This window comes from Cynara cardunculus, assembly GCF_001531365.2.
Source record: "Cynara cardunculus var. scolymus isolate 2C chromosome LG 2, CcrdV1, whole genome shotgun sequence".
Classification (NCBI taxonomy): Eukaryota; Viridiplantae; Streptophyta; class Magnoliopsida; order Asterales; family Asteraceae; genus Cynara; species Cynara cardunculus.
The window spans coordinates 33,435,107-33,447,250 of record NC_037529.1 but is presented as its reverse complement, the minus strand read 5'-3'; the positions used below and the strand labels follow the sequence as shown (position 1 = coordinate 33,447,250).

Here is a 12,144-nt window from a genome sequence, read left to right as displayed (position 1 = left end):
TTTTAAAACTTGCATTTTGGTATCTAAGATTTAAGTTTTAAACATTTAAGTATTTGTTTAACCGGTTGAAAACTAATTTTAGATTAAAAAAAAGAACTAATGTTAGATTAAAAAAAATTCATGTCACTAACCACGTCAGCAAATAGTACTGAGTTGGACATCACATCACTTGTCACATAAACATGATAACTAGTTAATGCTTTAATCGATTACCTGAGTACTAAAATGTTTAAAACTTTATAACATAAATAATAAAATAAAAATTTTAGAAGTACTTAATCAAAATAAAAATCAATTTAATACATACTATTTTTCATGTAAATTTACCCTTAAAAGAATCTATAAAGGAAAACGATAGCTTGTCGGATTATATTTGCATTTAAAAGAACACTCTAAAACAATTTACAACTTTACCGTTCGCAAAAGATCGGATATGTAGCCAAAAATATAGTTAAAAAATGATTGAAATTTTATATATAATACATATGGATACCCATGATTTTAGCCTAGCCAATAGTTGATCAACAATCATCCTCCTCTCTTGCTTCTCCATACCCTTCTGCAATTCTTGTCTCATTCGTACTTTCCCCATTATGGTTTTGTGTCAAAATTGTTGATTTTTATCTCATTTTACACGAAAAAATGGCTCATTTCCCGGCCATCGTATCATCGGAGGGCTACGTCCCTGGAGTTAACGAGCCAGAGCAAATGATTTGCCAATACCTGCATATGACCAATTCTATGGGATGTTCTTGGTTTGGATGTGATGTTTCAGCCTTCAGTTTACCCCTTTTGATGCTTCAGCTCAGTATCATCTTCTTCGTCACCCATACCTTCTTCTTCTTCCTCAAACCCCTTCGACAAAGTATTCTCTCTTGCCAACTTATCGTAAGATCGATCAATTTCTAAAATGCATGCATGCTTTCGTTTCTCAAATCTCAAAACAAAACGTTTCTGATCATCATCCCAATTGAATTCTTCCAGGGTTGTATTGTGTTCATCTGGTTCGTAAGACTCGACAAGAATCTCCTCAACCAGTTGTTCCCCGAATCCGGCAAGTTGGTGCTCGACACCGTCGCCAACTTTGGCTTCCTGCTGCATGTTTTTGTCGTCGGAGTTCAAATCGACACCAATATCTTGAAGAGTGTGCAAAGACATATGGTGCTCATGGGTTGCACGTCTTTTTTCGTGCCCTATGTTGTTTGCTGCTTGTGTTTGATGCCACTGACTAATATGGTTACCATAGACGAGTTTAGCTTCAAGACTCTGCCTTTTGTGGCAGCTTTAACCTCATTGACAACATTCCCAGCAGTCACCAACACCCTTTCCGACTTAAACTTGTTAAATTGCGATCTTGGTCGATTATCTTGCAGCACAGCTTTGGTTACTGATGTCTGCAGTTATGTTACAGCTTTAGCATTGAGCACAATTGGTGTAGCTTTAGAAAGATCAGACTGGAAGCCACTGAACAACATCTTGTGGATTGCTTGTTTTCTGCTCTCCATTATCTACGTACTTCGCCCATTTGTGCTGTGGATGGCCAAAAGGATTCCTGAAGGCCAGCAGATAAAAGAGAGTCAGTTTCTAGTGGTTCTCGTGGCACTTTTGTTATGTGGGTTTCTAGCAGAGTGCTTAGGTCAAGCTGCTGAATTTGGAGGGTTCACCATGGGTATATGTGTGCCTGACGGACCGCCCTTTGGTTTGGCATTGGTGAACCGAATCGATTGGATGGCGACCGTCATCTTGGTTCCTGCCAAGTTTGCGATCTCTGCATTTAAGGTGAATTTGAATTCACTTGTTGGTGATAAAGTGGTTGCTTCTTTGATCACTGAGGTGGTCATTTCCATAGCATACTTGGCCAAGTTCACCTGCAACTTCCTTTTGGCCATGTATTTCAATGTTTCATTGCCGGATGCTTTTCATTTTGCAATGATCATGTGTACCAAAGGCATCATTGACGTTGCTGCCTATTCGTTTATGCGATCTAACGAAGTATGCCCCACTCCAAGTCCTAAAAAACAAATCATTCGCTATATATCACTACAATAAAATCGGTTTTATAGGACGTCAAATACTAAGTGTCCTAATAGACCGATTTCTAGGATTTAAGTTTTTAAAGACAAAACAATAAGTCTTATCTACATGAGTTGTAAATAGATTTATAGGATGTTTTTAACATCTTAACAAACTTTTAGAACACTTTCAATTCAAATTGTCATATAAGCTATTTTATAGGAGAAGTTTTGAGAAGCGTGCTATAAACACATCTTTTTTCAGCAAACTGTTTTTATAAGACGCTTTTTTAAATAGTGTCTTAAAAAACTTGTTACGACGTTAAAAAAAACATCCGATAAACTTTTACACCTTTACATAAGACGGTTTATTGTTTGGTTCTATTAATTACGTCTTATAAAAGAGTGTATGAGGACGTTTTAACATTTTTGACATCGTATAAACTTAAATTTATTGTAGTGTTTACTTAGGCTAAAAATTCAGACAAAATTCGATGCCGTAATAGAGTACTTAAAGTGACTTCAGTTTATAGTATGGAAGACCCTCGTCTTATTTAACAACGATAGAGTATGTTGTTAGAATAAATAAAGTTAGAGGACCTAACAATTTCTAGTTAGGCAACATAATAAATAGTAATAGGATAAAAAAATAAATCATAATATTACTCTTTTTATGTGAGGTATTTTTGAAATTGCCATATTTGACATTTTTATATATAACATTTTTCAATCGTGTTTACAATAAACGTAATTGAACGATTTACTTTCTGCGTTCCATTAAATTGCTCAAATTCGTTGATAGACTCTGTTAGGTTACATTTTTTGTTCTAAAATCATGTAGTGACGCCTTTGTTAATATAAACTTAAAATTACATTAAATACCCTATTAAGAAAGTCCTGAATGATCTATATTTTTGTTGCCATATGCAGGCTGTAACAGAGCAAGCATACTCGCTTCTTATACTCAACATGCTAATAGTAACAGGAAGTACAAGGCTTCTGCTAGGACATTTCTATGATCCATCGACAAGATACCGGACATACAAGAGAAACAGCATCTTAGAATGCGAACCAGACGATTATCTTCGAATGGTGGTTTGCATTCATAATGAAGAGAATGTTTCATCGATCATAAACCTCTTAGAAGCATCAAATCCCACACGACATCAACGTATAGAAGTTATCTCAATGAATCTTCAACCGCTCGAAGGTCGAGCATCTGCCATTTTAGTCCCAAGCTCAGAAGTCAAAGATATCCCGTCAGCCCAAACTCGAATGTTACAGATTATAAAAGCCTACAATTACTTCATTGAACGTAAAAAAGGGTCCGTTGTGATCGAACACTTTATCGCAATGGCACCATACGGTAGCATGCATGAAGATATCTTCACAATCGCAATTAACAAGTGTGCTAACATTGTAATTGTCCCATTTCACAAGCGTTGGGCTATTGATGGAAGTATTGAAGCTACATTTCCTGGCATTAGAACAGTAAACTGTAAAATCATGGAGAAAGCACCATGTTCGATAGGCATACTCGTGGACCGAGGTCAGATTGGAGGACCTAAATCTGTGTTAACGGGACGAAACAAAATGTTTCGGATAACCCAACTGTTCCTTGGTGGTGCAGACGATAGAGAAGCACTTGCATACAGTAGTCGAATGGCAAAACACCCCCACATCAGTCTGTTACTGATTTTGCTTAAACCGCAGTGTGCGGACATGGAACCGACACCAGAAATGTACGAGAAGAGACTGGATGCGGAGATAATCGATCGGTTTCGTGTGGAATGTAAGGGACGAGATATCTTTATTCAACAACAGGTGGCAAAAGATGCAGTAGAAACAGTGCAGTTGCTGAGAGCAATGGAAAAAGGTTGTGATTTGTTTATAGTTGGAAGAGAACATGGTTGCTGTGTTTCTCAACTAACGTATGGATTATCAGAGTGGTCACAGTGCCCGGAGCTGGGAGGGATCGGAGACTTGTTAGCTACATCGGACTTTCAATTTTCTGTTTTGGTGGTGCAACAGCAGCTGGTGGATACAGTTGATTTCGCCGGCGAGAAGTTGGCATTTGGTAAATAATATTATGCAACGTTGAAGTAGAGTAGGTTGAAACAACTATCACGGTTTCAAACAACAGCAAGAGATCGCCAACTTCATTAGACCAAAACTAAGATGTGACGCGTACCAAGAAGCAAATGGATTGAGAAACAGGGAAAGGATAGAAAAACCCAAAGAAATTTCTTTATGATCAAGTGCTTAGCAAGAATAAATGAAATTATATAAAAACATTCAACTCTTTCATTGGTTATGTCTTTATTTTTTTAATAAATAAATAATCAAATTTTTGAAAATTTGTTATCTTTAATCTACTTCTAACAGGTTAGAAATGATAAAATTGAAAAAAAAAATAAAGAGGCTAGCGAAACCAAATGGATTGAAAAGAAAATATTAATTCAACAATAGGGAAAATTGCATGAATTAGAACTAACTTTAACTTGGTTTCTATTATTTTTAGAAACTCTTTTTAAAATTTATGTTTATTTAAGAGTTTGGTCCATCAAATGCTGGTTATCAATTGGTAGTGTAGAGATTTCTTACCATACACAACGAAAACAAGGGCAATACTATATGCATATGTATTTTATCAAAATCAGATTAAATCATATACTAAAAACGTAAAAAGTAACTCTTGATACATATATATGTAAGAAGGAAATTAATAGGTAGTGATGCTTTAACACTCCACCATAACAAATGCATAATTTCTCTACAGTTTCTTACGATTAGAGGGGAACATTAATGGATTTATGAATTCTTGATTCTATCAAATCTTGTTCCAGAAAATGGGTTTAGGGTTTAACTATGATAATGCTCATGTTCATAATTGTTGATTTAGGGTGGCTCCATATTTTTCATAATTGTTAATTTAATTTTAGGATCATGAGCTGAGCGAGATACAGCAGTAGAGGCCCAAGGGCATTAAAGCCCAACACTTTAATATGCTATACATAGTAGGCTTTGCTTCATATACGCTCTTGCCTCTTGATCTGTCGATGCTCCCGCTCTCGACTCTAGCATCTAATCTCGTCCTCAGCCTCTCACCCTTACACCTTTTGGTTCTGCCCTGCCCTAGTGCCCTTCGTTTCTTTCTGGTAGTGATTACTAATTAAGTTATTAGTTGTGTATCCGTGCAATGCGGCAAGATGTAAAATTTTGAAAAGATGTAAGGGGTATATCGATTACGGATAAAGATTTGTATTTGAAATTTCCAGACCCTACACCATTGATTGTTTCATATTCAATTGATTTGGAAGGAACTGAAACAATCCAATAATCTATTTGATGTTGAAATTTAACAATCGATTTATTCTAATTTGGTTATGCATGAGATGTCATATTATGGAACTATCTATCAATCTCCTTGAGAAATCAATCAAAATTGGTGCTTATAAAAATTGCATCTCAGTTCGGAACGAAGCCGGAAACTCTGAAGTAGTGCAGATCCTAAAAGAAAAGAGAATCAATCAAGAATCTGTGAGAAATCAAAAGGAAACCAAATAAAAGGAAATCAAACCCTAAATCAGCATGTTGGAGGTAGGAATCGAAAGGAGCCAAAACTAAGACCTTGCAATCGAGCACGTTGGAGGCTTCAATCGTCGTCCTGGAGGCCTCAATCGTCGTCTTGGAGGCCTCAATTGTCTTGGAAACATGCAATCGAGCATGTGACGGTCAATTGTCAAACCGAGCGTGGAGAAGGGTTTATGCATAATGTGGTTGTACCTTAGGTTCTTAAAGTTGTAATTAAGAGGTTTTAAGACTTTGTGCATACAAAAGTTGTACTTTATGCAATATAGGTTGTATTTAAGACTTTTACCAAATCTGGTTTATAAGGTAGTATAGATAAAAATTACTGATCAGATAAAATTACTAATTTTAAAAGTAATCTTAATTCTTTCAATAATCAAGAATCCATATAATAAATCGACATCACTCAACTTACTTGAACCATTGAACACATAAGTGTTCTTAAATTTCCATGCTTACCTAGGTTTCTTCACACTCGATCAGATTGTATAAATCATAAATGCATAAACATATACTCATTAGTACATAAGAGATAAAAAAAGACCCGCAAATTTCAGCTGCTTCCTTTGGTTCGTCTTCAATCTGTGCAAGTGAGACAACATCCTGATAAAAAAGACCCACAAATTTCACAATCAGATGAATCTAAAGGCAAAGCTTGGTTACATAACATACATCAAAAGCCACAGTTAAGAATGGGTTTTCGAGTCTTTTGATGAATAAAAAAACCCAGATAAGTTAAAGTCTGAATGAAATGGGCATGTGGTTGATCTTGATACAATAACATACCTCATTGGGTACAACATCCCAGAGACCATCACTTGCAAGAACAAGAAATTCAAATGCTTCATCGAGCTCTTGTTCCTGGAAAACATGGCAGTGCAAAACAAACCTTTTCATAAAACCTGACTTGCTTGAAGAAGACATTTGCTAGTTTATCTAAGGGGTTGTTTACGAGGTAAGCGCTTAAAGGTGAGTGTCTACACTCTCATTTACCATACTTGGTAAGATTCTAATCAATCAAAAGGGCATTGTATGCAATAATTTATCTTGTAAGCACTGACCACATAAGAGTTGTCACCCTTACTGTTAGGACCTGTAAACTCAGTTTTGATATCAATCAAATACTCTGGATGATCTTTAAGACAATCAAAGTGCAGCGGAAACAATATAAGAACAAACAGAGTAAGAATCAAGAACACATAGTATGTGAGAATGATGAACACGAGAGAATAGCTTCAAAGGTTTTTCAATTGATTGAAAATAAGACGATTACAATACAGGAAGCACCCTGAATTACAAAGGCCTAGCTGCTATTAATACTAGTTCCTAACGACCTTTCTGACATGACCTAGACAAGCGAAATCATCCAAGCCGTCCAAATAAAGTCGATTACAGACCTAGTCACGTGATAGGCACGTGCAGCTAATCAACCTAAGTAAAACAGTAAGAAGTGGTTCTTTACAGAAGATAAACCCGCATACCCTCTGTGAGCTATTCCAGAGGCTCTGCTGCATTTGACTTGTAAGCTTTTGTTGCCAGAGGACCAGTTTCTAGAACCTCTGTGATAGACAACAGAGGTTCTGTCACTCTTGACTTGTACGATTGAACATCTTATGTTGTTGGTCCTCTGTGGTCTTCTGTGGAATGAACCCTTCTGTCAACACTTGCAGAAATCTTTTTCATACTTTTACATTAATGAATATGAGAGCTAACACAGCCCCCAATTCAGATTGCACACTCTTCGAGTGACAGTCATTTGGAGTCTAAGCTCATCATTTTTCAAGGATTTTAACACCATTTTTAGGCTATCAAATTAAGTTTAATCTCCAGAAAGAATAATTCCCGATTCCATTGAGTTTTGAGGAAGATAGATCAGATTAAAGATGCATGCAAGATTCTATCATACTTCAAAACATAACCTTACATGCTCAAACTTCGCATGCAATAGGTTTCCTCCTACTTCGGGGTTCAAAGAACATGGATCATAGATTATTATCCTTTTTGAAGACATTTTCATGTCTTTGATGAATAATCTCCCCTCTTTTAATTCTCCAGGATTTTTAACTTCAAGATCAAGATGCGGGTTTAGGAAGACAAAAACTTGAGTTATTTTATAAAAAGGTGAGATAACTAGGATCATACCTTTTCTTGAAATCTTGAGTATTCTTCAAGATTGATAGAATTTTTTTAGAAGCTTGTTTGCGGGAATCGGCTGGAGGGTGATTTCTTTTAGAGAGAGGTTAGAGAGATGAAGAGTTTATACTGATAATACTTTGAAAATGAGAGTTTTCAAAAGATGAAAGGTATTTATATGAGGCTTTTTAAAGAGGAAATGGGCTGGCCTCTAGAGGCCCAAACCCAAATAAAAAAAAAGTTATTTTCTTTAAATAATAATAAGCCCACCTTTTACTAAAAATCATTTGGACAAATAAATGAGACTTTTGCATTTTAATTTAGAAGTTTATAATAATCAACTTTATTTTATTTAGAGCATTTCAATAATGTTTGGCATTACACAAGTTAGCTTTATCTGATCTCCCACCAAGGCGTGATCTTTCAAATAAGACTTGGGAGCTAATCTAGATAAATTCTAATCACTAAAACTAGATCCTAAAGAAATATTATTTCTAAATATAGGATCTATAATAAAATGCTAACATGAGACTCCAAAATGACAGAATGTCACAGTCTCCCCATGTTAGAAAAATTTCGTCCTGAAATTTATTTATCAACCTCAGATCAGGACTTGCTTGTAAACAAATGAGGATATTTGTTTTTCATGAAATATTCTCTTTCCCATGTGAACTCTGGCCCATGCCTCGAAGTCCAATGAACTTTCACAATTGGGATTCTACTACCCCTCAATTGCTTGACGTTGTAATCGAGGATTTCAATTGGTTGTTCAATGAAACGTAATCGTTCATTAATTTGAAAGTCTTCCAAAGGTAGAACTAATGCTTCGTCAGTTAAACACCTCTTGAGGTTTGATACATGAAATCTATCATGGATGGCACTCAACTCTGGGGGGTAAACTTAGTTTATATGCAACTGGTCCTCTTCCAAGTATTTCAAATGGACCCACATACCTTGGGCTAAGCTTCCCTTTCTTTCTGAAACGTACAATCCCTTTCCAGGGAGATACCTTTAAAAAGACTTTATCACCCACTTGAAATTCCAATGGTTTTCTTCTATTATCATCGTAGCTCTTCTGACGATCTCTCACAGCTTTAAGCCTTTCCTGAATGATTGAAATTTTGTCAGTTGTCTCCTGGATAATGTCAGGCCTAGTTAGCTGTCTGTCACCAATCTCCAACCAGCTGAGTGGGGATCTACACTTACGCCCATACAAGGCTTCATATGGTGCGCACTGGATAATGGTGTGATATTCATTGTTGTAAGAGAATTCAACCAATGGCAGATGAGTATCCCAACTACCTCCAAAATCTATTACACAGGCCCGTAACATATTCTCCAGCGTTTGGATTGTTCTTTCTGTTTGCCCATCGGTCTGAGGATGATAGGAAGTGCTCAAGTCCAGCCTTGTGCCTAGTGCCTTTTGAACTGATTGCCATAATCGCGAAGTAAAACGACTATCTGTGTCTGATATGATGGAAATAGGTACTCCATGTCGCGATACGATTTCATTGATATACAACTGCGCAAGCCTTTCTGTACTAAAATCTTCTCGAATAGGTAAAAAGTCTGCGGATTTCGTAACTCGATCCACTATGACCCAAATTGAGTCATATCCTTTCCTGGTTCTAGGTAACTTTGTAACAAAATCCATGGATATCTGATCCCACTTCCATTGGGGAATCTCAGGTTGCTGAAGGAGACCAGATGGTTTCTGATGTTCGGCTTTTACCCTTGCGCAGGTTAAACATCGACTTACGTACAAAGCAACGTCCTTTTTCATTCCTGGCAACCAATAATAATCTTTTAGCCCTTTGTACATCTTATCAGATCCTGGGTGAATAGAGTATCTAGAGCGATGTGCTTCCTCTAGGATTGTTGACCGAAGACTGTCGTTCCTTGGTATCCAAACTCTATTTCTGAAATAACGCACCCCATCTTCTCGAATTTCAAATCCCTTTTCTAAGTGATGGAAGGTTTCGTTCTTCAGATTCTTCGGTTTCAACGCCTCTTCTTGTGCTTGAAGAATTTGCGTTTTTAGGTTGGTTTGAACCAACATTCCCATGACTTGTGCCCTTGACGGTTTCACCCTTTCTTTCCGACTTAAGGCGTCTGCTACCACATTAGCTTTCCCTGGGTGATACTTTATTTCGCAATCATAATCATTGAGAAGTTCGACCCACCTCCGTTGCCTCATGTTCAGCATCTTTTGATCTAGTATATGTTGAAGGGTTTTATGATCAGTGAAAATGATGCATTTGGTGCCGTAAAGATAGTGTCTCCAAATCTTAAGTGTGAATACTACCGCCCCCAATTCAAGGTCTTGTGTAGTATAATTCTTCTCATGCACTTTAAGTTGCCTTGAGGCATACGCAATGACCTTGTATTTTTGCATTAGCACGCATCCTAAGCCTTGATGCGATGCATCGCAATAGACCACAAAGTTTTCCGAACCCTCTGGTAAGGATAAAATAGGTGCATTGCATAGTCTCTGCTTAAGAGTCTCAAACGCTTCTTCTTGTTTCTCACCCCAAACAAATTTCTTGTCCTTCTGGGTTAAGGCTGTGAGTGGTTGTGCAATTTTCGAAAAGTTCGCGATGAATCGCCGATAATAACCTGCCAAACCAAGGAATTGATGGATTTCCGTAGGGGTTCTTGGGGTTCCCATTTCCAAATAGCCTCAATCTTGGCAGGATCTACCTGAATCCCTTTTTCATTGACTATATGACCAAGAAATTGTACTTCATGTATCCAGAATTCGCATTTAGAAAATTTTGCGTACAATTTCTGGTCTCGAAGTAGCTTCAATATTATCCTCAGATGTTGCTCATGGTCCTCCCTGCTACGTGAATAAATTAATATGTCATCTATGAAGACGATTAAAATTTATCCAGATATGGTCTACAGACTCTATTCATTAGGTCCATGAAGACAGCCGGTGCATTGGTTAACCCAAATGGTATAACCAGAAATTCGTAATGGCCGTAACGAGTTCTGAAGTTTGTTTTAGGAATGTCCTCTTCCCGAACTCTCACTTGGTGGTATCCAGATCGTAGGTCGATCTTGGAAAAATATACCGCTCCTTGAAGTTGATTAAACAGATCATCGATCCTAGGGAGAGGGTATCTGTTCTTGATGGTCAACTTATTAAGTTCCCTATAATATATGCACATTCGCATTGACCCATCTTTATTTTTAACGAACAGAACCGGTGCACCCCAGGGTTAGTAACTTGGTTTTATAAATCCCCTATCTAATAACTCCTGGAGTTGATTCGACATTTCTTGCATCTCCSATGGTGCCAAGCGATATGGTGCCTTTGCCACTGGGGCAGCTCCAGGAATTAAGTCGATACCGAATTCGACTTGTCTTTGCGGGGGTAGTCCTGGTAAATCCTCAGGAAATACATCAGAAAACTCCCGAACTACAGGGAAATTTTCAATACTTTTCTCCTTGACCTTCCCATCAATCACATGTGCCAGAAATTCAGCGCAATTCTTCTTCAAGTACCTTCGCATCTTCATGCAAGATACTATCTTAATTTTTCGTTCTGACTTGTCTCCTTGAATTACAATTGTGTCAATTCCATCTTGAGGAATCTAGATAGTCTTTTCTGAACTGACAATCTCAGCTTGATTTTTGGATAACCAATCCATGCCGATTACTATGTCAAAACTTCCTAATTCAATCGGTATAAGGTCTATGCTGAAATTCTTATTGGCTAAACTTAGAATGCAATCCTTAATTATGTCCTTAGCCTTAATTTCTTGGCCATTAGCAAACTCAATTACGTAAGCTTCTTCCAACCTTTGAGGCCTTATGCTAATCTTAGGCTCAAAGTCTAGTGATACGAAACTCCTATCTGCCCCTGAATCAAATAAAACTGATGCAAATTCATTATTCAGAAGAAACGTACCTGAAACCACATTGGGATCATATCTAGCTTCTTTAGCTCCGATCTCAAACACTCTGCCCCGTGCCTGACCCTCTAAGTTTCCTTGACTGGTTGGTCGGGCTTGACTTGCATTTGTTCTTTGTTTCCTCTTTGGGCATACATTCCGCATATGTTCTGGGCTGCACATTCGAAGCATAATCGCCTTCGGCAGGCCTTCGCTGTATGACCCCCTTGGTGACATCTTTGACAAATCATGCAATTCCCCCGATATGGATATTTGCATCTATTACACTTAGTCGCACCTCCTTGAGTTACAGCCTGAGTTTGTGCCCCAAAATTTTCTATTACCCTCCTATTCTTGTCATACTTTCCCCCAGACCCTCGATTAACATGCTCCTCCATCATTCTTTTCCCCTTGGCAAATTCTCCTGACCGAATCGCATTATTCGTGAGTTTGGTGGCAATGTCTATTGCCTCCTGAAGAGTCTTTGGATTTGCCGAGGTAATGTTTCC

The 12,144-nt window shown here is 37.5% G+C and overlaps 1 protein-coding gene across 1 annotated transcript in view; it reads left to right on the top strand.

The window, feature by feature from the left end:
* The first annotated feature begins 642 nt into the window (after positions 1 to 642).
* LOC112506056 (cation/H(+) antiporter 14) overlaps positions 643 to 12,144 on the top strand; it is a 12,310-nt gene continuing 808 nt past the window's right edge. Inside the window, exons 1-4 of the mRNA XM_025110084.1 lie at positions 643 to 888; positions 985 to 1,992; positions 2,943 to 4,058; positions 9,297 to 9,316. Coding sequence (XP_024965852.1) covers positions 643 to 888; positions 985 to 1,992; positions 2,943 to 4,058; positions 9,297 to 9,316 — 2,390 coding nt within the window. The remainder of the gene's footprint in view (positions 889 to 984; positions 1,993 to 2,942; positions 4,059 to 9,296; positions 9,317 to 12,144) is intronic.